At 38.2% G+C, this 27,760-nt stretch overlaps 1 protein-coding gene across 2 annotated transcripts in view; it reads left to right on the plus strand.

The window, feature by feature from the left end:
* Window positions 1–27,760, plus strand: part of LOC308341237 (acyl-protein thioesterase 1) — a 91,300-nt gene that overhangs the window by 26,181 nt on the left and 37,359 nt on the right. The window contains exons 5-9 of one of the 2 annotated variants that reach the window (XM_080801040.1): window positions 1,867–1,937; window positions 4,854–4,927; window positions 7,646–7,747; window positions 9,179–9,355; window positions 12,991–14,744. In XM_080801040.1, coding sequence (XP_080657166.1) covers window positions 1,867–1,937; window positions 4,854–4,927; window positions 7,646–7,747; window positions 9,179–9,355; window positions 12,991–13,044 — 478 coding nt within the window. In that variant the 3' untranslated portion in view covers window positions 13,045–14,744. Of the gene's footprint in view, window positions 1–1,866; window positions 1,938–4,853; window positions 4,928–7,645; window positions 7,748–9,178; window positions 9,356–12,990; window positions 14,745–27,760 lie in introns of those variants that run through there. The other variant, XM_080801041.1, reaches the window with a different exon arrangement.

The raw sequence follows: 27,760 nt of genomic DNA on the forward strand, positions 1-27,760 counted from the left end.
AAACAGAACAGCAGGCAGAGAGCGAAGGCATGCTCCCTGCTGAGCAGATAGCCCGACTTGGGGCTCAAACCCAGAACCCTGTGATTATGACCTGAAACCGAAAGCAGAGGCTTAACCCACTGAGCCACCCAGGCGACCCCTTCCTTCCAATTTCTTGCCTGTCTGGAGAGTTGACAAGCTTTTAAGGAAACCACTTCCTCTTCCACCCTCTCAAGATATTTTTACATTCCTTTGTATGTTTTTACTTATTTATTTATTTTTTAGTCTCTCAGGGATCTTGTTTTAGTTTCTACCATGGAAGCAGGACAATAAGAGCAGCAGATTGGTAAAAGCCACTCTTTCTCATCAAAATCTAGATCAGTGATGCTTAGTGTTATTTTAATAATTTTTTAAAATGTTTAATTTTTTAAGTTAGCATATAATGTATTATTTGTTTCGGGGTACAGGTCTGTGATTCATCAGTCTTATACAACACCCAGCGCCCACCACAACACATACTCTCCCCAATGTCCATCACCCAGCCATCCCATTCCATTACCTCTCTCCCCTCCAGCAACCCTCAGTTTGTTTTTCTAAGATTAAGAGTCTCTTATGGTTTTTTCCGGTCTCTGGTTTCCTCTTGTTTCATTTTTTTCTCCTCTCTTTCCCTTGTGATCCTCTGTCTTGTTTCTTAAATTCCACATATCAGTGAGATCGTATGATAATTGTCTTTCTCTGATTGACTTATTCCACTTAGCATAATACCCTCTAGCTCCATCCACATCGTTGCAAATGGCAAGATTTCAATTTTTGATGGCTGCATAATATTCCTCTCTGTGTATACCACATTTTCTTTATCCATTTATCTGTCAATGACATCTGGGCTCTTTCCAAAGTTTGGCTGTTGTGGATATTGCTGCTATAAACATTGGGGTGGAGGTGCCCCTTCAGATCACTACATTTGTATCTTTGGGGTAAATGCCCCGTAGTGCTGTTGCCAGGTTGTAGCATAGCTCTGTTTTCAACTTTTTGAGGAACCTCCATGCTGTTTTCCAGAGTGGCTGTACCAGCTTGCATTCCCACCCTTGTGTGTTTTATATCAGGAAGTAGAGTCAGTTCTTTGTTCCTCTAACCTACTTCCAGTCTATTGTCATCTTGTCCTCTCTGCTTGTTCCCACCCATATCTTACCCACCCCTTCACTTCCTTTTTATCTCTTCTGGATTCCTTGACAGCTTTCACAAGTTTCTGCCTGCTGTGCCCGTTGGTTCTTTCATCTTCCCTCTCTGGCAAAATTCCCATCCAGAACAGAATTTCTGGCTGATGTGGCTAGAGACCATTAATGAAAGGATGTAACTTGATAGAGAAATGGAAAGGGCCAGAGGAAACCTTCCCTTGGGTCTCTAGTTGGAGGTATCTACTATGTGTGATGAAAAAGTTTTGCAGAATGTGGATAGAGCTCGGTATAATTCTTCTGCTCAATACATATGAAGGTAGTGCATGCGAGAGTGACTTGGTAAAGTAGCTCTGTTCCATTGGATTGACTTATGATGCAGTAGAAGGGGAAAGGAATGACTGGAATTTATTGCAAACTTTTTAGGGGAGTGTGTGTTGAGATTCTTGCTTGGCTGTAAGATTAGACTAGGTATTTTCTTAGATGTTCTTACCATAAAATTATGTGGCATTGTGATTTTTTAACATTAAATCTGTATCTAGTTGGTGAAAGGAACAAGTAGAATGTCAGAATCACACATTTAAGTTAATTTTTTGGCCTCTGTGGACATTTTATTTTGAGTTTCATTTTCATGGTTAGCCCATTTTATCTTGAGTTTAGTGAAACATACTTTTAGAATCAAATAGCTCTTTTAAGATTTTGCCTTATTTTCCAGGTTTGATATTATTGGGCTTTCACCAGAGTCACAGGAGGATGAACCTGGAATTAAACAGGCAGCAGAAAATGGTAAGTACAGAAATATTTTACAAAGACAAAAGCATTCTTTTTTTTACTAGGTTCAATAGTTTTATTGGTGTTGATGAAATAATATGTAACTATCTGAACTTAGGAGGTGATGCTATTTCCTTCCTTTGTGGTCACTCTCTAACTTGTTTGCCATGATGGCTACATGGACTCTGTTAACTGTAAATGAAGATGAGGTAAATGGGGAAGAATGGCCTTTATCAAACTTTATTGTATTTATTATCTCAGTTGGATACATAATTTTGCTTTGATTTACATAGACTAATAGAGAAAATAGTAGTTTTCTTTCTTCATTAAGGAGACTTGAAATAAGGTTGGGTATAGTGATATAATCCTATATAACATAATTTATATTGGGTAATTTTCGTGTGGTAATAATAATAGATGCCACTGATTGAATACTTAGTTATTAAACAATCCAGGTAATTCTTATAAATCATCTCATTTAACACTTCTATGACGTAAGTCTTAGCTCTACTTTACAGAATCTCCAAAGTGTGTTCTCTGGTTGGTATCCCATGTTTCTTATGGACATAATAATTCCATTTATTTTTAGAGTGAAAGCATGAAGAACACTAGCTTATTGGGAGAAATCTGCTTTTAGAAAATGTATAGAGTCATCCTTTTATGTATGTGCTGAAGTTCTTACAAGTAGATGGATGGGATCACTGGGATTGACTTAAGAATAATTGGGTGGTGACGCAGCAGATACTGATGAAACAAGCCTGGCTGTGAATTGATAGTTGCAGAAGTGAGGTGATGTGTACCTGAGAGTTACTGCATACTTTCTATTTTTAGATTTGTTTGAAAATTTCCAAAATGGCTTAAAAACCAGTAGGATCCTTTTCAAAAATGTTTCTAAAGAAGAACTCTTAAAAACTTGAAAACAGGGAAGATACACTCAAAATGCATTGGCAATTTGGGATGGTCAAACCAAGAACACTGGCTTTTAGGATCATCAAAATGTAGGTCAAATTGAGAATCCTGGAGCTAGGATTTTTTCAAACAATAATTTGATGACAAAAATAAGTATTGGGTTTGGGAGTGAGTTGTTAGATCTTGTGGAAGATAGGGGAGGGGCAGGGTCTTGTGGAGAAGACTGGTAGGCCTGGTGATTTCCAGAGTGAAAAGATCCACCCTAGTGATAGAGTTGGCCTGTGACACACTTGACATTTCTTTCCTTTCCAAGGTGATGTATTATTGGAGAAAGTGAGGCTCAGACTCAGAGCTAGGAAAGAATGGAGCCTCTGTTGGAGGCCTATAAGAGTAATCTCCTGAACAAAGAAAAAAGGTGCTCAGGTTAAGGTCCAGGGAGCACAGTGGTGCCCTCGCCCGTATGCAAATGGTGATTGAAATTGGAATGCCACTGCTCTACTGCTGACTGCTGTCTTTGTAGTTTGTCAATATTATCTCAGCGCTTAGTGTAACCTTGAGGGGTAACTAAAGCTTTTGAAACTTAGGGGAAGTAGTCCCAACAGCTCACCCAGTGGCAAGCAACTAACATTCCCCAGGCCCTTACCTGAACCTTCCCTCCTCACACCTTGGCCATTATTCCCTTTCTTTGGTGGTGAGGGGGTGGTAAGATTTTATTTGTTTAATTTATTTATTTTAGAGAGAGCATGTGTGTGTTTGCACAAGCGATGGGGAGGAGCAGAGGGAGAGGGACAAGCAGACTGTGTGCTAAGCATGGAGCCTGATATAGGGCTTGATCTCACTACCCTGACACCATGACCTGAGCTGAAATCAAGAGTTGCCGCCTAACCGACTGAGCTACCCAGGCACCCCCATTCTGCCACGCCTGCAGTCTCTATATGACTGAGGCTATGCAGACTCCCGTAAATAAATACCTCACATTTCTCAGCACTTCTTTTATTTCTTAAGCCGCCTTTACTGTTCTCTAGCCCATTCTTCCATGCCATAGTCTGGGCGTTACTTTCCATACTCACTGTAACTCAGTACTAAACTTTTTATTTAAAAGGAAAATAGTTTTTCATTTGGGTGTTTGTTTTTTTCAGTGTTTTAGAAAAAGCAAATTTTTACTTTTTGATAAAAAGAAGGACGAAGTTGGAAATTTTAATCTTTAAAAATGACACTCTTGGTGCGTCTAGATGGCTCTAGGTGGTTAAGCATCTGCCTTTGGCTCAGGTTAGGATCCCAGAGTCCTGAGATGGAGCCATGTGTCTGGCTCCCTGCTCGGCGGGGTGTCTGCTTCTCCCTCTCTGACCATCACTCCTGCTTGTGCTCTTACTTGCATGCTCGCTCTTAAATAAGAGATCTTAAAAAAAAAATGAAACTCTTGTACATATGTAAAAACGAGAGGACGTAATCTGTAAAAGGTGTAGTTACTAAAAAAAAAACAGGACAGGTTATAAGGAAAAAAGGAAATTCTAGGAGTCCTCAAGTTTTATAGTTAATGATTTGTGTCAGAGTATTTTGCAGAAACAAAAGACTCACTTGATTTTTTTTTCCCCTGCATCATTTATTGGCTATAGGAAAAATTAGTACTATAATTTTAAAATAATAGAATGAACTTTTTAAACACTATAAATAACAAATTGTGTAATATACTTTATTTATATTTTAAAGTGGTAAGTTTTAGGTTGATTCATTGAAGAAAAAGAAATATATTTATATGAGCAGAATTGACCACAGATAAAAGAATAGCTGTTGATTGATAAGAGAAAGAACTGTTGTTTATAAATTATAATAGAAATAATTGAACAGTTTAAACAACACCTGCAAATGAGTTTTATAATGAAAATACATTCTAATTTTGTATTTTAGTTAGTAGAGTGCTTCAAGTTTTTCACTTGTTTTGACTTATTTTATCCTATTTAAAATGGTATATTTAGGCTTAACTTTGAAGGTATTAGTGATTTAATTTTATGTTGTTTTTAGTAAAAGCTTTGATAGAGCAAGAGGTGAAGAATGGCATTCCTTCTAACAGAATTATTTTGGGAGGATTTTCTCAGGTAAGGTAAAGTTTGGGTGATACGTTATTGGTATATTTATCTAGGAGTCTGTGGATTCTGTCCTTTTCTATGGAGGAGTCTTTTTTTTTAGTATGTTATAGAATCTGATGTACTGTTCTCTTTTTAAAAAATATATTGTTATCTTTAATGCTGAATTAAGTTTGAATGGACTAGATACAGTTAATTATGAGAATGTATTCTTTTTGCTTTTCTAGTTTTCTCTCTTAAGCAATTGCCTTCAATTTCTAGATTATGTCTTGAAAACTTATTAACAAGTAAATTGATTTGCACTTGGAATATATTTTCTTAAAACAATTACCACACATGTAGTTAGGTATCTTAGTTGATGCTATGTACCCCCTTTAAACAAAATTGTAATTTAATAAACACAGGTATAATTCCCCTGTCTTCAGAGGAGACTACTAATAGGAATAGTAGGGTAGACAACAAGAGAATTTCTTCCCTCTTTTTGTTACAGATTCCCAGTGGTTGAGCCCCACAGACCTCCCCTAGTCCCCTTGGGACACAATCCAAGTAGGGTCTCCCACAAAGTGACCTATAATGCTGGAGGTTGCTGGTTGTTCCCCCTGAGTTCTCTTCTTCCACTGCAGAAACCAGAGGTTCTCGGGAGACTCTCTGGGTGATGCTGCACTGGCTTGGGAGAGGGGCAATGCAGTCAGCGTGTCAGCTACTTCTCTTACCTTTCAGCGTGGTCTCTCTTGGTTTCTGTGGTTCAGAGGGTGCCTCAGCCTTACTCTCTCCCCTCATGTGCTAAGATTGTCTTGGTGGTGTCCTGTCCATGATTAGATGCTAGTTCTTGTAGAAGAGAGCAAAGTTAGGAACGACCTGTGTCCCATCATGATGATGTCACTCTATCATCTTTCTTCTTTTCTTCTTGTAAAACAGATTTTCGATTTAAGTATGTGATTTTTGACATCTTTCTATACTTTTTCTCCTACCTCCTATACTTTTTCTGCAGACATAGTTACCTCATATTCACCTTACATCTTTATTTCAGCTTATCACATGTTCACCTTGTCACCCATCCCAGATTCCTCCAGCTTCTTTTTTTTTTTTTCTAATATTTTTTATTTTATTTATTTGACAGAGAGGGAGAGAGATCACAAGTAGGCAGAGAGGCAGGCAAAGAGGGGGGAAGCAGGCTCCCCGCTGAGCAGAGAGCCTGATGCGGGGCTCGATCCCAGGACCCTGAGATCATGACCCGAGTGGAAGGCAGAGGCTTAACCCACTGAGCCATCCAGGTGCCCCAGATTGCTCTAGCTTCTAATCTGTAAACCTTCTAAATCAACAACTTAGTGTTCAGACTGCCTGAATTAAGACAATGTCAGAATTAGGGAATTCTTTAGAAGTTAGAATTCAGTAGAAAGATAGGTTGCCAATACAGTATAGTAAAAAGAGGTTACTGGTTTGGTATTTGTTGAAATTAAGATAATGTCTTTTGTAATACACATTGTGACATAAATGTTAGGTACAGAAGTGAATATTTGATTCGAAAAAAAAGCTAACATAGGAGACTATATAGTTGAGATTTGTTGCTTATGCTTTACAGAAAGGAATTACTCTTGCCTTAAGCAAGAAAGAACAGATTATGAGTCTGTGGGATCACATCAGGAAAACAAAGGATGAGAATGAATCAGGGCCTCAGGAAATAGCTAAGACAATGGAAAGCCCTCATGGCTTTCTCTCTCCTCTCCTGTTTTTCTGCCCATCTGCTTCTTTTCTGTCCATCTGCTTCATTTGCCTGTTCATCTACAGTTGGTGTTCTCCAACTTTTCAGTCTATAGCTTTTTCACTTCTTGAATTTACAGGTTACTGTTCCAGCCACACAAAGAGACAGGCTGATAATCACTGAATCCCAATTTCAAAATCTTGAGAAAAGGAACATGACTATCTTGGATGAGAAAGAATCTCATGTTTTCATGAGGCCCAATGACCAACAGGCATGGTCAGAGTGACTTGGCATCTAGAATACTAATGGGAATGCTCTTCCCAGAGTGCAGGGTATTGTAAGCTGGGGAGACAAATACTCTGAAGGTGCCTGCTACAGAGTCCTTATGATGTTGAATTTTTGCTGTAGAAAAGATTACCAACTTAAGACTACGTTTGATTTGGGACGCCTGGATGGCTCAGTTGGTTAAGCGGCTGCCTTTGGCTCAGGTCATGATCCTAGCATCCTGGGATCGAGTCCCACATCGGGCTCCTTGCTCAGCAGGGAGCCTGCTTCTACCTCTACCTCTGCCTCTGCCTGCCACTCTGTCTTCCTGTGCTCGCTGTCTTGCGCTCGCTCTCTCTCTCTCTGACAAATAAATAAATAAATATATAAATAAATAAAAATCTTAAAAAAAAAAAAAAGACTACGTTTGATTTTATACCTAAGACTTTTCAGAGCAGAAAATAAGTATAAGTTTAGAATGTTCCTAAGGCAATTGTAAATGCATTTAAATATAGTTAACTGTTTCTTGACTGATTCCATGGTTGCTGTGTTCTCAGAGTGGTATTCAGTGTAGAGAATCATGTCCTTCAGGGCATGGTGGGGTGGGGTATGTATGTATTTCTGCTAGTTTGCCTGATTTGATTTGCTATCAAACATCCAGGTTGATTTTTTTCTTTAATGGACATTATTAATAATAAGAAATCTTTTACATTGTTGTTAGCAGAGGATGTGTTCCATTGACTTTTCTCTGTTTATCTTTCCAGGGAGGAGCTTTATCTTTATACACTGCTCTTACCACTCAGCAGAAACTGGCTGGTGTCACTGCACTCAGTTGCTGGCTTCCACTCCGGGCTTCATTTCCCCAGGTAGCCTGACTGATATTTGTAGCATTAGATTACTGAGCTGGGAGATCACAAATAATGTTGGTGAGAGGTCATTTTTTAAAAAATTAATCAACTGTACATTTTTAGAGCAGTTTAGTAAGTTCATAGCAAAATTGAGCAGAAAACAGAGAAAGTTCCAGTCTGTGCACAGGCTATGGACACCCTGCAGCCCTGTGGTACATTTGTTAGATTGTGTATCATCACCCAAAGCCCATCGTTTACCTCTGTCATCCTTTCTTTATTTTTCATTTTTTTAAAAGATTTTATTTATTTATTTGACAGAGGGAGCGAGGGAACACAAGCAGGGGAAGCAGGAGAAGCAGGCTCTCCACTGAGCAGGGAGCCCAATGCAGAGCTTGATCCCAGGAGCCTGGGATCATGACCTGAACTGAAGGCAGCCGCTTAATGACTGAGCCATCCAGGCGCCCCAAGTTATCCTTTTTAAAAAACAATGTTCCTGCACTTTTGCGATGTACCTAGTAGGCTTTATCTGAATACTATATTGTCTTTATTGTGGATTGCAGAGAATGGAGTAAGAAAAAAGTCCTTTTGTTATAAATCTTATACTTGAAGTGTTTGGTACATTTAAAAATGTATATATAAGTTTAGGACAATCTTTTACACATAGAAATAATATTTTCAAATGTTCAGTATTTTTACTGCTTAATAGCAAAATTTTACAATAGAATAGAATTTCTAAGTACTCAGTAGTGTGTAAAGCAATATATGATACACATGGGAGAAGTGGACATTTATTTTCAAATTCATCTTTAAATCTAGTATCTTCTTCCTCATCACTATATATAGCAATTCTTTGGTGTCTTATACATACTAAATGCTGTTTATTAACCATCTTATTTAAATCAGTTAAATAAGTACGGAGAAGAACATGATTCTGTTAAAACATGCCTTTTATTTCAAGATACTGTGAACATATAAAGAATAATTAAGATTGAGTCTGCTTCAAGGAACCACTTCATTGGGAAAACAGTAATACAAGACAGGGGAGGGGCACCTGGGTGGCTCAGTCGGTTAAGCATCCGACTCTTGATTTTGGCCCGGGTCATGATATCAGGGTCATGAGATCAAGGCCCACATCAGGCTCCATGCTCAGCTGGGAGTCTGCTTGAGATTCTTTCTCTCCTTCTCACTCTGCCACTCTCCCTGCTTGCATGCTTTCTAAGTAAATAAATCAAATCTTTTAAAAAAGCAAGACAGGGTGATCATATATCCTATAAAAGTTTAACTGAAGAGTTGTGGGGAGTATAGGGAGAGAAGGAATTTTATTTCTATGGCCGAGTGGAACCTATGAAGTAACGTATTTTATTTGCATATCTAGCTACAGATGTAAATGCCTGGTATATAATGCTCTATACATTTGAATAAATACTAGTTTTCTTTTATTTTTTGCAGGGTCCTATCAGTGGTGTTAATAGAGATATTTCTATTCTTCAGTGCCATGGAGATTGTGATCCTTTAGTTCCCCTAATGTTTGCTTCTCTTACTGCCGAAAAGCTAAAAAGATTAGTAAATCCAGCTAATGTCACCTTCAAAACCTATGAAGGCATGATGCATAGTTCCTGTCAACAGGTAATTGTTTGGAAGCAGTGATTACAGAGATATATTTGCAACTTTTTTCATGTGATATTTTTAACGTAAGTAGCATTTGATTGCTTGGGTATTTAAAGGAGTTAATTAATGAATTCACATTGAATCATAGGTTAGCAGGATTTAGATCAGAATTTATTCAATTTAATTCAGCAAGCATTCACTGTTTTCCTATTACATGCCAGCTTTGTGCATAATTCGAAAGACAAAACATTCCTCTTTATTAAAATTTAAGCCAAATTAATAAAATTTAAAATGTAATAGGGGAAAAGGATATATATCCAAATAATTGTGGATATATATCCAAATAATTATATATAAAACAGAATGTGATAAGTGTTATATTTGAAGTTTTCAAAGTTCTCTAAAACACTGAGAAGAGTGAGATTAATTTTATCTTGGGAAGTACTGAGAACATGAAGCAAAAGCTAGATTTGGAAGAATGGGTAGGATTTGGATAGCAAGTGTGCAGAGAAAGGGAAAGGGAAAGCTGGCTGTCCCTAGAGTGGGATGCCGTTCATAAAGTAGGTACAAGGAACAGTCTTAGGGTAACAGGAAGGAGATAATACTGAGTTCAGTGAACATACTGAGATTCATAGGCCCCTGTGATAATAAAATGGGTTTTGGAAATACTTGTCTGAAGCTCAAGCCTGTGGTAGAGATTTAGAATAATTGCCAATATTATTAATCACTGAAGAATTACCATGGGAGAATATCATGAGAAAAAAGCCAAGGGATAGAACCTAGGGGTGAGAGGAGGGATTAGAAGGAGTTAGATATGGAACAAGAGTACAGGAGGAGAGAATTCCAGAGTGGTGGTGCACCTGGCTGGGTCAGTCGGAAGAGCATGCAACTCTTGATCTTGGGGTTGTGAGTTTGAGCCCCATGTTGGGTGTAAAGATTACATACATAAACAAACTTTTTAAAAGATTGGTTAGGTTATTTAAGAAAAAAAAGAAAAAGGGGGTTCCTTGGTGGCTCAGTCAGTTAAGCATCTGACTTTGGTTCAGTTCATGATCCCAGGGTTCTTGGATTGAGCCCTGCATCGGGCTTCCTGCTCAGGGGGCAGCCTACTTTTCCTGCTCCCCACCCCGCCCCCTGCTCATGTTTTCTCTCGCTTGCTCTCTCACTCTATCTCAAATAAATAAATAAAATCTTTAAAAAAAAAAAAAAAGGGAATTTCAGAGTAGAAGGGAACAGTGTCCCATGATTCAGAGAACAATTGACGAAAAATAGACCCGGAAGAAACTACCCAATAGTAAGCCATCTGTGACCTTGGATGTTTGGGGAGATGGATCCCGCAGTGGATTGTGTAAAGTGGATAGGGAAATGGGAAAAGTAGAGGCAACATGTATCAACCTTTATTAAAGAAGTTTTTGTGAGGGGGGGAAAAGGATAAAAAGACTCTTTAATGGTTGGGAGAAAAAGACTCCCTTGATGAGGGAAGGAGGAAGAAAATGTGATGAAGAGAAGGTAATATCTAATAGGGGGAATCTTAGGGAAATCGAATAATGTAAATAAGTCCTAAAATGGGTAGTGCTTGCCTTCAAAGAGGAAAACAACACTTGAGAATCTAGAAGAGGGTCAATGAATATGAACAAGGATTGGTGAGGTAGTAGTAGTTGAGAGTTCACATTAGATCCTCTTTATCTTTTCAGTAAAGTAGGAGATATGGTCACTTGATAAGAATGAAGGAGGCCTGCATCAGTTTGGAGGCTTGAAAAGGCCTAGAATAAAAATTGATTGCCAAACACTGAGGTAGTCCCACATAAAACTGTTTTGTAACCACCCAACCTGGCTGAATCATTTGTTTTCAGACAGAGAAAAGAGGTAGTAATATGGTTTATCCAGAAAGACAAGGGGGCCTGGGATTCTAGGCTGTTATTGAGAACATAGTTGGAACCATCAGCAAGTGCTGAATCCAGAAAACAGGTGGGCTGGCACTCCAGGTATCCAGGAGGGACTGAGAGCCTAGAGCATTAGTTTTCAAAGTAGGCTTAATGTTATAAATACCCTGGAGCTTAATAAATATTCAGACACCAGAACTCCACAAACTCCACAGTTCTGATTCAGCACATTGAGGGTTAGCAGGTAAACTCAGGTATTTGTGTTTGTGTGGATGTGTTTTTAAAATAAAGCTCCAGGGGCATCTGGGTGGCTCAGTCGGTTAAACAGCTGCCTTGGGCTCAGGTCATGATCCCAGAGTCCTGGGATCTAGTATTGTGTCAGGCTTCTTGCTCAGTAGGGAGCCTGCTTTTCCCTCTGCCTGCCACTCCCCCTGCTTGTATGTGCTCTCTCTCCCTGACAAATAAATCAATAAAATCTTAAAAAAAAAAAAAAAAAGGATTCTGTTTACCTAATCTGTACACTCAGTGTGGGGCTGGAATTTACAACCCTGATTTTTTTTTTTTTTTTAAGATTTTATTTTGGAATTTACAACCCTGAGATCAAGAATCACACACTGTTGGCACACTCCAAGCATGTGACTCTTGATCTCAGGGTTGTGTGTTCAAGCCCCAAGTTGGGCATAGAGCTTACATAAAAAGAAAAAAAAAGTAAAAAGTGATGATTTTTTGTGCAGTCACATTGGAGAACTTTGGACTGAATGATGAGGAGCAGAAAGTGAGAAGAGGTAATAAGAGGTACTGTCACCAGGAAACTTCTAGGACTTTAGAGCGTTGTAAAGTAGAGCACTTCTGTGCTGTGGCTTTATTTTCTGATTGACTAAATTATAAGGGTGAAGGTTCTTTGTGTTGCTAATTTGTGGGTTTGTGGAGTTAAGCCTTGAAATACTAGAGATGAGGGGCACCTGGGTGGCTGAGTGGGTTAAGCCTCTGCCTTCGTCTCAGGTCATGATCTCAGGGTCCTGGGATTGAGTTCCGCATTGGGCTCTCTGCTCGGCTGGGAGCCTGCTTCCTCCTCTCTGTCTCTCCCTGCCTCTCTGCCTACTTGTGATTGTTCACTGTCAAATAAATAAATAAAATCTTTAAAAAAAAAAAAAAAGAAATACTAGAGATGATAGTAGGAAATTATTTGAGGGGAGTGGGAAAACCGAGCCACATGCAGGAGTCTTATAGAAACTTTTTTTTAAATGAATACTTGATAAATTCTTTTTTATCTTTCATAGGTACATGTTGTCTTTCAAATGGTTGCTTCTATGTAAATCCTTGTGAAAGGCACAAAATGTTTTATGCTACGAATTTAGCATTTCATTCTAACGAGGGAAGGTTAAAATCTAGGTTTTTCTACCTGTGGTTAGTTGACCATAATTGTGTCCTTACTGATATTTCTCTGGATAGATTTTGTTACTTCTAAGCCCCTTTCTCTCTACCCGTGTTTCATTTTGTTCAGCTATAGCAAAGTGCAGACCATTTTCATAGGACTGCATAATAGTTGGGAGCTATCATTTGAATGTACAGTTACAATCCTAATCACAGGAAATGTTCTGAAATTTCTGTTGAACCCTCATATTTCTGTTACAACTTTTCATTTAATTGACGTAGTAAGAATATGGTTTTACCTTACCTTGGCACACCACACATTTAGTTGGTGGTATTTTAGTAGGGATTTAATTTCTGATTTTGTAACTGCTTATTAAATCACTTTATTCCAAACAGGAAATGATGGATATCAAGCAGTTCATTGATAAACTTCTACCTCCAGTTGATTGACGTCACTAAGAGGCCTTGTGTAGAAGTGCACACCAGCATCATTGTAGTAGCGTATGAACCTTTTCCTGTGCCCAATCTTGAAACTTCTAATGTTTGCAGTGTTCAAATGTTTTGCAAATACCCACCAATGACACAGATTACATAATACTCTCTCCTTGTGGGAAATATGGTCTTTTAAGTTTCTATACATGTATTTGTATAATAGGATTCAGAATATAATAGTATTAAAATAGGTGAAGCAGCTAAACTTCTTTTTCCCAAATGTAATTCAGCAAAATAAAATACCGTAACCAGATTTTTTATTACATCATTTGACAATTATTAGTATGCTTAATGAAAATTCGTTCAGGTATAAATGAGCAGTTAAGATATAAATGATTTATGCATGCTGTGACTTAGTCTATGGACTTACTCCAAAATTACTTAGTCACCATGCATTATCTGTATTTTTATAAATGTATTCATTATATACTTAATGATTGTAATACATAATAAGAATGAGGTGTTACTACATTATTCCCAATAATAGGGATAATGCTTCTTCAGTAAAGAGTAATATTCCTCTGTTAAGTTGATGGCCCTTTTAATTTGGGGACCAGGCTTTATTTTCCCTGATACCATTTCTATTTAATTTTTTTTTCCTCTCTAAAAATGTATTCTTTTTTTTTATCCTTCATAACAGACCAAATATTGCTTCCTTGCCATAGACATCTGCTGCCAGTACATGCTGTAATTTGACATTTTGAATCACAGATTTGATGGTATTTAAAATGTATTTACTCTTACATAAAGAAACCTTTAAACTTTCTACACTTATTTCTTAAACTGCACCTTAGTCCACAGTTAGGCCTATATAGTTACTAGAATCTTCAGTCTAGATAATGGGAATAATTCTGTGGTTGTATTTTTCTGTAATTAACTGAAAGAATATGTAGGTCATATTCTAGTATGTCCTGAAATATTTAAGACATCTTAAAAACTAATTTCTAAGATGATTTGCTCTAAGATGATTCTCCTTGAGCATAGTTTTAGTTTACTTGTTTTGTAAGTATGTTTGAAACCAACTACTGTAGAAAATAAACAGTCCACTAGAAAAATTTGCTTTATTTTTATCTGCCAATGAACTTATTTAAAAACTTCACTTTAGTCAGGTGGGTTTTTTTAGTTAGTTTTTGTGCAAACATAAAAGTAGCAATTACTTGATTTTAAGTAGTTGAATTTTTCAGATTATTGGTAAAGATTATTGGAGAACAAATTTATGGGTGATAAAGATTAATCACAACTCAATACATATGGTATAGTACAACAGTTTAATATGTAGCAAAAATGTATACTTGATATTTCTAAACTGTTGGTAATTTTTCTGCTGTATTCCAACTGACTAAAACAATGTTAGGAATGCATCTTTATAAATGGGTGCTAATTGATAATGGAAATAATTTAGTAATGGACTGTATAGAATGTTAATAATGAAGCCATATGTTTATGTCTGGATTTAAAAATTTTAAACAATCATTTAATAAGTCATTTTGCTTTACCTTGAGGAATAAAAATTGTTGTTTTAGTTATACAAATCAGCAAGATCTAATTTATAGCAAGAAATATTCCGTTGAAATGTTGTGCTGTAATGTGGGAAAATGTAAATCTTTTTCATGGTTTCTACCAATGTGAAATAAAATTTAATTCTGAGTTTTCTGTGACTGCTTTCTCATACTATTTTTAATATTTGGGTTTGCCTTTGAATTGTTGAAAAGGGGGAAAATGTCAATGCAATCATAACATACATTCAAGAGAGAATTTTTGATGATGGTATGGTTGATCTGGAATAGAACAAGGCATGAGAAAAGCTTCTCTTGTTACTCAATTTGAATAAGCTAAAAAAGTATTCCTAAATTTGGTTTTATGTTTCTAACGTGTTTAAGAAGTTTTGTTTGCTGTTTCCAAGCCTCCTCCTCTCATGCAGTATTCATGGGATTTTTAAATTAGTGTCATGAGGCAGTATCTAAATAATTTTTTCTCCTCTTATTTCATGGTTGACTTCTAGCATTTCCCAATAAAGGAATCCTTTCTGTCCCGTCTCCTAAGCAGTCCTTCACTTTCTGCTTCTGAGTACTTAAAATTGACCAGCTCATTTTTTTGTGACGGAGCTTGTTCTGTTTTTGGATCACCCTAATGGTAAGGGAGTTCTGTATACTAAAATACTGTATGCAACTTTCAGACTTCACTACAGCATCTTATTTTGTATGGTAAACTTTTATTTTGTCATCCTTTCTCAACTATTGTGTTCACAGTTAGATGTGGTCAGTGTGGTATCGTTTATCTCTATTGACAGCATTAGTGTCTTATGTACATAGAAATAATTGGGGAATTTGTCTACTATTGCAATCAGTGTTATGGGTGTTTTTAAAAGTAGGTACATGATGAGCTCCTGGCTAGTTCAGTCAATAGAGCATGTGACTTTTGATCTTGAGGTGAGTTCAAGCCCCATGTTGAGCATAGAGTTTAATTAAAAAAAAAAAAAAGGTAAAAGTAGATACATGACATATTCCCACCCTCTAACAACATACCACTTTATTTTGTAAAAATTATTAAAATATGAACAGTAATTTAAGTAGAGCTATTCTAGTCACTATACTAAACATTTTACATTCTTTATTAATGTAATCCTCACATCAACTTTATCTTTGCTTTATAGGAAAAACTGATAGCTAGAGGGATGAACTGTTTGCCTATACTTACAGAGCTATTATGTGTATCAGCCAGGATTCAGAGTGATGTGCCTGACTCCATGGTCTGCTACCTTGCTCTTTGGCCTTGTGAGGTAATTTAAATGCTGTAAACAAATAAAAAAGCTTATTCCATATAATTCACAATGCTTAGAAGTAACTAAACTAGGGTAAGAACCAGCTTACCATAAAGAAATTACAATCTCCTGTGTCCAGAGAGAACTGAAAAAGGAACTAAAAACCCACATGGTATACATAACTTTGGGGCTCAGAAAATAACTCAACGTTGTATAGCCAGGACCCTTATAAGGGCTGCACTCTGTCCACAAAGTGAACTAGAAAAACATTCAGCCTCTTCAGGTGGAAGGGAAAACTTACCTATTTTGGCCAGGGCCCTGGATTAGAAGAGGGAGCTTTTCCCTTGACAGTGTTTAACTAGGATTTTATATTAATATACATTTGGATTTTGAATTTATACTATTTCTGTGGCCTGGAAAACAAGCTTATAAGTTAACATCAAGAATCTCCTTGAACTAGTTCTGCCTCTTGAGCACTTGGAAGAAGCAAGTTCTTTATGGACAGTGACATCCTTAATCTAGGGAGCATAAATTTAGTCTGCTGAGAGTGAGCTCAACTCCCCCCCTCCCCCACAAATTCAAACCATAGGAGGGAACAGTCTGCCTGCCATAAATGATACCAGGTGACACAAAAGCTAAAAATCATTAGACTCTTGGGAACTTTAAGAAACAAAGTAAGAGGGGCACCTGGGTGGCTCAGTGGGTTAAGGCCTCTGCCTTCAGCTCTGTTAATGATCTCAGGGTCCTGGGATCGAGCCCGATATTGGGCTCTATGCTCAGTGGGGAGCCTGCTTCCCCCTCTCTCTCTATGCCTGCCTCTCTGCCTACTTGTGATCTCTGTCAAATAAATGAATAAAAAAATTAAGAAAAAAAAAGTATGAGTTAAGCTGAAACAAAAAGAATCAAGTGTAAACAGTATCAGAAATTGCAAATCGGAAAAAAATTTTCTAGAAATGAAAAACAGTCACTCAAGTAAAAAAAATATTTCAAATCAGAAGCATTATTTGTGATAAAATATTTGAAATAATGCAATGTGGAATTACAAAGCCCTTCAAAATAAACTATCATACATCTATATAATGGGATGCTGTACAGCTATAAGAAGAAATGAGGATGCACTGTACTAATTTGGCAAGGATTCAGAATACATTATTGATGGGAAAATAGTGTAAAAACTAAAAAGGGTGGAGGAAATAAGACCTATATTTGACTTGGTTAGAATTTACATTTGTAAAACCAAAATCCTAGAAGGATATTAAGAATCCAGTAGAAGTGGTTATAGAGCATGAGTGGGGAAGGAATGAGATGGCTAAGGACTGGAGAGGAATTAGCCTGTTCTGAGTACCCTTTTTTGGTATTTATTTGTTTGTTTATTTTTTTAAGGTAAAATAAAACAAAATTTACCATTTTAACTATTGTGAATATATAGCTCAGGTATTAAGTATATCACCATCATCCATCTCCACACTGTCAGTTCCCCAGACTGAACCCTCATACTCCTTATTGTTCAGATTTTGAATTGTGTTAATGTATGACCTACACAAAATAAACGGATGAGTTAAAATGTAATATGGGACACAAGAGAATTGTGTCTGAAATGGTGTGTGAAAGTTCTAAGGAATTTTCTCAGGAGAAATCCTAGCAAGCAAAAGGAAGGGTAAGAAATTAGAAAAATAAAATTAAGAGGTCCAAAATAAAGTTTAATGGAAGTTGCAGAAGAGAACAGAGTGAGAGAGAAGCAACATTTGAGGGTAAAATGGCTGAAATTTTTCCAGGAAGGGTAAGAAACCTCAGATTCAGGAAGCAAAATGATTTACTAACAGGATAAACTAAAACCCTAATGAGACATTTCATGGTAGAAAGCCCAACTGACCACCATAGAAAAAGATCATAATAGCAGCTAGGAAGAGCCTACTTAAACTGTCATATACAGTACACTTAAAAATAATGTCGGGTTGTCTGTGTGATTCAGTCCTTAAGTGTCTGAGTTCAGCTCGGGTCATGATCCCAGGGTCCTGGGATGGAGCTCCTCATTGGCCTCCCTGCTCCTGCTTCTCCCTCTCCCATTCCCCCTGCTTGTGTTCCCTTTCTTGCTGTGTCTCTGTCAAATAAGTAAAATCTTAAAAAAATTTTTTTTTTTTTTTTTTTAATAATAATGCCAGAGGGACACCTGGGTGGCTGGGTGGCTCAGTCAGTTAAGCATCTGCTTTAGGCTCAAGTCCCGCATTGGGCTCCCTGCTGAGCAGGGAGCCTGCTTCTCCCTCTCTGTGCTGCTCTCCCTGCTTGTGCTTGCGCGCGCTCGCTCTCTCGCTCTCTCTCTCTCTCTCTGACAAATAAATAAAACCTTTTTAAAAAAATACCAAAAAAATAATGCCAGAGTCAGAATAATGGAATAATATCAGTTGTAAAGAAAATGGCAATTTGGAACTTTCTACATAGGCAAACTCATTTAAGAGAAGGGCAAAAGAAAACCATTTTTAAAAGATTTTATGTATGTATTTGAGAGGGCATGAGCAGGGAGTGGGGGGAAAGGCAAAGAGGGAGGGAGAAGCAAACTCCCACTGAGCAGGGAGCCCCTACACAGGGTTTGATCCCAGGACCCTGAGATGATGACTTGAGCCGAAGGCAGATGCTTAACTGACTGGGCCACCCAGGCGCCCCAAAAGAAAACCATTTATAAGTAAGTAGAAAGTTTATAAGGAAGAGCATACTGACAGACCTTTAAAAGATGCTCTTTCAGAGGAAGGAAAAGGATCCAGAGGAAAGGAAAGCTACAAGCAATGGGGAACAAAGATGGTGATAAACGTTTGAGTAACTAGAGAAGCATTGATTGCATAAAATTAATACTAATTTGCGAGCTGAAACATTAGATAAAAATAAAGTACATACAAAAGAATATAAAATTGGGGGCGCCTGGGTGACACAGTCGTTAAGTGTCTGCCTTCAGTTCAGGTCATTATCCCAGGGTCTGGGGATCGAGTCCTGCTTTGGGCTCCCTGTTTGGCAGGAAGCCTGCTTCTCCCTCTCCCACTCCCTCTGATTGTGTTCTCTCTTTTGTTGTGTGTGTCTCTGTCAAATAAATAAAATCTTTAAAAAATATATAAATTTGTATTTTATATACCAGCAATATTTATAACTGCTCAACAGAAAAAAGAAATACATGTAAATCTAACAAATCATGTACACGATTTGGAGGCTGAAAACTACAAAAGAGTGATGAAAGACATCAAAGGAGATCTAAATAAATGGGAATCTATATCATGTCCATGGATTAGAGGACTTAACATAGTAAAGATGTTTAATTCTCCCCAAATTGATAGTTTAATGCAATTCCCATTAGAAACCCAGCAAGATTGTTATAACTGTATACAAGATTACTCTAAAATTTATATGGAAGGGTCAAGGAACAAGAATACTTAAACTATTGAAAAAGCAATTGGGAGGGGAGTCTGGATGGTTCAGTTGGTTGAGTGTCTGACTCTTGGTTTTGGTTGAGGTCATGATCTCATGGGACTTGAGATCAAGCCCTGCTTAGGGCTCTGCTCTCAGTGGGAAGTCTGCTTGAGATTCTCATTCTCTGCCCCTCCTCCTGCTTGCTTTCTCACTTTCTCTAAAAATAAATATATCTTTTATAAAAACAAAGTGGGAGAAATCTTTCAAATTTTAAGAAATTATATAGTAACAAAACTATGTGGTATTATTGGCAGAGAGACAGACACAAGAGGAACTGAACAAAATGAAGCAGAAATAGCCCCACACAAGAGCAGCCAAGTGATTTTTGACAAAGGTACAAAAACAACTCAATAGGGGAATGATAGTCTTTTAACAAATAGTACTGGGGCAATTGGATATCGATAGACCAAAAAAGTGAACCTAAATCTCCTACTGTATACAGAAGTTAACTCCGTATAATGAATTATGGATTTATTTTTTTTTAAAAAGATTTTATTTATTTATTTGAGAGAGAGAGTGAGAGAGCATGAGAGGGGAGAAGGTCAGAGCGAGAAGCAGACTCCCCATGGAGCTGGGAGCCCAATGTGGGACTCGATCCCGGGACTCCGGGATCATGACCTGAGCTGAAGGCAGTCGCTTAACCAATTGAGCCACCCAGGTGCCCTGAATTATGGATTTAAATGTCAAACATAAAACTATAAAAATTCTACAAGAAAACACAGGAGAAAATCTCGGGATGTAGGGCTTAAAGTGTTTCTCAATAAGACACCGAAGTAAAGACACCTAAAAGAAAAAAATTTAATTGGACTTCATAAAAATTTAAAACATTTTTGCTCTTTCAAAGCCCCTGTTAAGAGGATGAAAAGACAAACTAAGACTGGGAGAAAATATCTCCAAACCACAAATCCACATGCACAGTTTGTACAATACATAAAAGAACTTTCAAAACTCAACAGTATTAAAACACACACACACACACACACACACACACACACGCACACTAGGCAAAAAACCACGAAGAGACGCTACCTAGATGGGAAATAAGCACATGAAATATATTCAGCGTTACTAAACCATTAAGGAAAGATTAAAACCACAATGGGATTATCACTATATACCTATTAGAACAAAGAAAATTTAAAAAGGCAATGGCAAATGCCAGTAATGATGCAGAGAACTCAAATCTCTCATACGTGGCTGGTGGGAATGTAAAGTGGCATAGCCACTTTGAAAATTTTGGTAGTTTCTTTAAAATCTATATATAATAGTTATTGTATGACCCAGCAGTTGTACTCTTGGGGATTTATGCCAGAGAAAGGAAAGCTTAACATCTACACAAAAACCTATACATGATTATTTATAGCAATTTTATTCACAATATCCAAAAAGTAGAAATAAAATTATGGCGCAACCATACCATTGAATACTACTTGGCAATAAAAAGGAATGAATTACTGATGTACACAACAATTTTGCTGGATCTCAATGTCACTATGCTGAGTAAAAATGGCTAATCTTCAAAGGTCACATATGGTCTGATTTTATATAACTTTGTCAAAATGACAAAATTATAGAAATGGAAAACAGATTAGTGAGTGGCAGGGATTAGAGATGGTTGGGGAGAAGGTAGGAGGTATGACTATAAAGGGGCATCATGAATGAGATCTTTGTAGTGATGGAATACTTCCGTATCTTGATTGTGGTGGTAGTTATATGAATTTATACATGTGATAAAATGAAAGGAATATGCACACAGGAGTGCCAGTTTTTGGGTTTTGATATTGTATTATAATTATCAAAGGTGTAAGTATCTCTACAATTTCCTTTCAACCTGTGACTGTTTCAAAAGTGTTTTTTTTAATGTACAATGTGAGATGATAGAATTTGAACTATTCTATGGTTCATTCCACTATTTTCTGAGAGTAGATAAGAAATAGTCATTCCCTTTAGATTAGATATTCACAGTGTAAAGTCAACTAAAAAAACCAAAACCAAAACCAAACAAACCCAAAAAACAAAAACATGTAACTTCCAAACTAGGGGGGGATGGGGATGAAATAAAGAAAGCTCAATTTAAAAGACAAGGTAGGAGGAAACATGTAAAATGTAGAACAAGATATTTCATGATATGATAGACACAAATCCAAAAATAATAGTAATTATAATTGTAAGTGGGCTAGATTTACGAGTAATAAGACAGAAGTTATCATTTTGGACAAAGAATGACATGAAGCTACATCGTAACTACAAGAGATTCTGTTTAATTACAGAAAGATTGAACATAAAGGGATGGGAAAATGCAAGAAGCAAATACTCCCTCAAGAAAAGTATTATATTATTGTAATTTTGGCTTGTGACTTCTCTTTCTTTTCTACCTCATTTAAAAGACATGCATAAAATATTAAGTATAAGTCTATGTTACTAGGAATACATTTTGTAAAGATTTAATTTGTGATAACTGCATAAAGGGGGAAGGACAGAGTTGTAGAGTAGGAAAGCATTTGTATACTATTGAGGATGAGTTGGGGTTATTAAAAAGAGAATGCTATAATTTTAAAATGTTAATTGTACTTTCAGAGATTATGAAGTTGGACAGATCCTGGCCAGGCTGAGGATATTGGATCTCACTGTCCTCTTAGCTCCTCCACCCTTCTTTGGAGCAGAAAAGGAAGGGAGAATGGAATAAAAATGGTATACTAGAAGAAATCAATCACAGAAGAAGGCTGGAATGGAGAAACTGGGGGGAAAAAGGTATAAGATATAGGAAAAAAGTAGCAAAATGGCAGAATTAACTAATAATTATCTTTAAAGGATTAAATTATTCAATTTATGAATAATTGAATTTAATAATGATTGAACAATTTGAATAAAAATTTTAAAAAATCAGAACAATATCTCAATATCAGAAGAAAGTATCAACAATAAAGAGATAAAAATTATAAGTTAACAAAATAGGTATCTGGAGCTGGAAAAACAGTAATTGAAATGAAAATTCGCTGTAGTTGAATTGCTCCATTCTCACTTCCTTTTTTGCATGTTTTTAAAGATTTTTTTTTTTATTTAGTTATTTTGACAGGCAGAGATCACAAGTAGGAAGAGAGGCAGGCAGGGAGAGAGAGAGGGAGAAGCAGGGCTCCCTGCTGAGCAGAGAGCCCGACATGGGGCTCGATCCTAGAACCCTGGGATCACGACCTGAGCCGAAGGCAGAGGCCTTAACCCACTGAGCCACCCAGGTGCCCCCCTTTTTTGCATATTTTAAGTTATTTTCTTAGTGGTTACTCTGGGGATTACAATTAACTTTTTATCAATCCATTTTATTGAGGGGCTCCTGGGGAAGCATTAAAGGAATACACTTCATGACTATATGAGATTTACGTCAGGAGTTCAAGAATGGTTCACTATAAATAAATCATGCAATGTAATCTACTATGTTAATACAATGAAGGAAACATCTGATGTGATCATGTCAACTGACACAAAACAACCTTTGACAAAATTTAATAACTATTCAAGATAAAAATGCTCAACAAACAATTGTGTTCGACTTTCTGAGTCAGGAAACAAACCAGATAGGGTCTCAGTTCTTGAGGAGCTTAAAACAATTTGTCTTTTAAAAAGGGGACGCTTAAAGCGATCAAATCCATATTATAAAGATTTAGGGAGACGGGGGCAGTGCTGATTTTCACTGTAGCCGCCTCCCACAGAAAAAGGGCTCGGGATTTGACTGCCTTTTTTTTTTTTTTTAAGATTTTATTTATTTATTTGACAGACGGAAAACACACGTAGGCAGAGAAGCAGGCAGAGAGACGGGGGGTGGGGTGGGGGGGGAAGCAGGCTCCCTGCTGAGCAGAGAGCCCGACAGGGGGGCTCGATCCCAGAACGCTGGGATCATGACCTCAGCCGAAGGCAGAGGCTTTAAACCACTGAGCCCACCCAGGCGCCCCATGCCTTTTTTTTTTTTTAAAGTTTTTAAAAAAATTTATTTGACAGATCACAAGTAGGCAGAGAGGCAGGCAGAGAGAGAGGGGGAAACAGGCTCTCCGCGGAGCAGAGAGCCTGATGCGGGGCTCGATCTCAAGACCCCGAGATCCTGACTCGAGCCGAAGGCAGAGGCTTTAACCCACTAAACCGCCCAGGCGCCCGACTTGACTGCCTTTAAAGACCGCCAAGGTTTCGCTCCCCAAAACCGCCTCGCTTCAGAGATTGGTGTGTCTCCGAGAATCTGAAGCTCACCTTGGGCGGAGACTGGGCCGGAGGCGCACGCGCGGCAAAACTCGGCCCCGCCTCCTACGGACTTTTACAACGGCCTGGCGGGAAGCCCAGCCACTGGGTTTGCGAGTCAACTCATTGACAGCGCCTCGGTCGACGCCGGTCTGGCGGGCGCCTTGGCGCGCGGCTGTCCAGCGATCTGCTGTCGATTGTCAGTGCCTGCACGGTGCGCGCGGAGCTCGATTGGCGCTGTCTGCGGGGGCGGAGTCGCTATCGCTGCCACCGCCGCTGCTACCGCGGGCTTGGTTTGTGAGGAAGGGCTTAGGCCCCGGCCTGCTGTGGTGGGCTCGCCCAGCGCCTGGGCTCTCGTCCTGCCGTCCCCTCAGCTCTAACTTCGCCCACTTCCCGACCCAAACGGGCTGGGCGCGGGAAGCTTGCGGGAACCATGGAGGACGAAGTGGTCCGCATTGCCAAGAAGATGGACAAGATGGTGCAGAAGAAGAACGCGGTGAGCGAGGCGGGTGGCGCGGTCCGGCCGGGAGGCCGGGCGGCTGGCCGGGGCCGGACGCGTCAGGCTTTGGGCCGGGCTCTCGGGAGTTCCCGGCCCACCCACGCGGGCCCTCTCCGCGCGGGAAGCCGGCGTGGACCGTGCCCGCGTCCTGGGGAGGGCGTCGGGGAGAAGGTAGCGCGGCCTGCGGCGGCCGGCGTTACCACCGGTTCTTGGTACTTCCAAGTCTCTCGTTGTTAGTACAGCGTAAGTAAACCTAAGGGGGCATTCTCTTACTTTAAACTTGAGGAATTGATTGACTCGCTAGTTACCTCTTCAATTTGGCTTAAGAATTGGAGTGTGGAAAGCCCTTCACAGTTTGAAAGAATTTGTTCTCTTTTCCATGATCGCTGCCTAACAACTAGAAATAACATCACGTAGAGGTTTGTGATATGTTTTAGACATCAAACTGGTAAGTTAAATTTTTTGGATTTTTTTCGAAGAATGGTAAACATTCACCTGATTTATCTTGTCTACGCTACAGGTTTGTTTAGCAATTAAAAAGGTAGAGAGTATGCTAGTGCCCTTGGCAAGTCGCTAAACGTTTTTAAAAACTGGATATTGTCAGGTGCTAGTATGTAAACAGCTAAGATTAAAATACCACTAAGGTGTACTGGTAGATGCATTTGGCTAGATGTCATTGCTGGGTACTCTAAGTGGTTTACAGTTAATACCAGTGGCATTATCTTGTTATTGATAAAGTGTTTATATAAACATGTTTTCTTTGTGGTTTATGTTCTGCATTTTTGTCTACCAGTGTGTGCTACTTTCAGTCCTCTGGTTCAGAGTCAACTGTTTTCATTTGCAGCTCCATGATTGTCTTCACCTGAATTTGTGCCACTCTGCTCAGTACGTTTTCAGTATCAGCGTACCTGAAATAACTTACTTCTATCTATGAAATAAATTCCGTATCAAACTAATGTGAAGGAGAAAAGGGATGCTCTGATTTGTACAGCGCTTTAAAATTAAAAAGCATCTGTGCAAATTTCTTTTGAGACTCAAAACACAGCCATTATCGTGTACCCATTTTGCAGAATAAGAAACTGAGCGAGATTAAGTAGTTCACCCACTTAAATGAAGTACTGTGCAATTTGGATTAAGGCACGACCCAGGTTTTCTACTGGACAGCATCCAAAGCAGAAAATAGTGTTAAACAGTGAACTTTTAAGATTTTGTACATAGTCTGTTCCTCTTTTCTTTAACAGGTGCATTGCTTAGCATGTAATTTCATACTCTGTTAATCTGCATTTGCAATTTTGGCCTTTTAAAGTATTTCCTGTTTGTTTTCTGTTCCAGACATTACCTTTGACATTTATTTTTCTCATTGATATAGCCCAGTGCAAGTGATGAGATCTGATTATTTGATAGGCTGAACATTTCTGTTATTTTGTTTAAACTGGAAAGTGTTTTTCTTTACCTGGAGACATCCCTAGATTCACACAGTAGAACCTCTGAGGGAAAAAGGGCTTTTGTTGGGTAATTTTTTTCTCTAATTCAGGCTATAATGTGTATCCATTAATCATGTAATGCATTAGCTGTTTGTTTCCTTTCCTTGTAATAGGTGTTTCCTAAAAATGAGTAATTCCTTAGTGGATAAGTATGGAGAAGACCAGTTTGTATTTATTTGCAGTTCTCAAGGTATAAAGGAATAATGATGAGTATGCGGAGAATGAGGATAAACTCCACAGATACTCCTCAAATCTTATTTTTCTGGTAGTTCAAAACTTGACCAATATGGAAACTTGTCCCTAAAAAAGAAACATAAAATTGACTGGCTCTTTTATGTTTTTTTCTTCTCCCTTTTCCTGTATATCTTACAGAAATTCAAATTGGCAAATGAAATAAAGAGAAGGGGAGGTGGTCTGAATGACTCTCCCTCTTTGCCCTCCAAAGCACATCAACCCACAAATAGCTTTTTAAGAGGTCAGTAATTTCACAGAGGTTGTTCTGGGGGTTGTAGGATCATGGTAGATTTGTTTCTCCTTCCGTTGTGTGTGTGTGTGTGTGTGTGTTTCCCAGATTTTCTCAGTGAGCTTTTAAAAATATTTTTATACTACGAAAAAGTAAACTTTCCTTGAAAAATTGTAGTTTTCCTCTTGAATTGGCAAGTTTAGGTGCTGTTATTGCATATTTTGTTTAATAAAGCATAGGTGTCATATTTAAGTAATAATAAAAACAGCTACCATTCATTGAACTATTACTCTGAGCCAGGCATTCAGCTGAGTACTTATGCCTGGGACAGTTTTACATGTTAAGTAATACCCCATTCTAAAAATAAGGAAATTTTTTGGAAAATTAAGTGAATTGTCCTAAGCCAAATAGCTAGAAAGTGGGCAGATGAAGACGTGAATCTAAATCTGTTTTGCTCAAAGTACTACTCTTTTCAGGTGCAGTGTCTCTTTAGAAGACCCTTTTTTTGGAACCTTGTATGAGTATAGTTAGGTGAATATAAGACCAGGAAGTAAAGGTATTTGCCATTCTTGGGGAAGCAGCTTGCCCTAAATATCCAGTCAGTATCCTGACCCTAGAACTATCCAGAATGTTGCAGCATGTGTATACTTGGTCTTAAACAGTATTAGCAGTTTTATAAGTGTATACTCTGAGGCCTTGATGAACCACATAAGTTAGTTCCAAATTTTCTTTTCTTTTTTTTTTTTTTTTTAAGATTTTATTTATTTACTTGACAGACAGAGATCACAAGCAGGCAGAGAGGCAGGCAGAGAGAGAGGGGGAAGCAGGCTCCCTGCCGAGCAGAGAGCCTGATGCGGGGCTTGATCCCAGGACCCTGAGATCATGACCTGAGCCGAAGGCAGAGGCTTAAACCACTGAGCCACCCAGGCGCCCCTAGTTCCAAATTTTCAAGCAGTAACTGCTTTTTAGGTAATTTTAACTTTTTTTAAAATTAATGTCATTTTGACTTGATGTCAGTAAGCAAGTCTGACTCCTAATTTGAGTTCAAATCTTGGCTCTTCTGAACTTTAACAGTGTGATCTTAGGCAAGTTCCTTAACATCTCTAAAACCATTTGAGGTTGCTTTTTTTGTGTGTTTTTTTGTTTGTTTGTTTGGTTGGTTGTTTTTTTTGGTAGTAAACTGGAGATAATATAGTGAAGATTAGATGAATTAAAAATCTTTTTTTTTTTTAAGATTTTATTTATTTATCTGACAGACAGAGATCACAAGTAGACAGAGAGGCAGGCAGAGAGAGAGAGCGGGGGCGGTGGAGGGGGGAAGCAGGCTCCTTGCTGAGCAGAGAGCCCGATGCAGGTCCTGATCCCAGGATGCTGGGATCATGACCTGAGCTGAAGACAGAAGCTTTAACCCACTGAGCCATCCAGGCGCCCGATGAATTAAAAATCTTAAGAGTCCTTAAGATATGGTAAGGGCTTAAAAACCTTGTATATTGTTTTTGTAAAGGATTTATTACATGACTAGAGGGAGTAAGGTAACTTAGAATTTTCAGATTCATGGATTTTGTCTGTGGTGTTGAGCTTTGTTTTTTCTTCACTGAAGGCTCAGGGTTGAGTAGAATTAAATTGTTGGGAGAGAAATTGAACTTAGATGTTAGAAATACTAGGAACTGGGATACTTGGAATGTGTGAATTTCTAAGTCTTATAACTGGGTTGAAGAAAAAAAAACTTTGGTTTTCATATCAGGTTTAGATTAATTAGTATATATTGAGATTTAGAATGACTACACGATTTT

This window comes from Martes martes, assembly GCF_963455335.1.
Source record: "Martes martes genome assembly, chromosome: 4".
NCBI lineage: Eukaryota > Metazoa > Chordata > Mammalia > Carnivora > Mustelidae > Martes > Martes martes.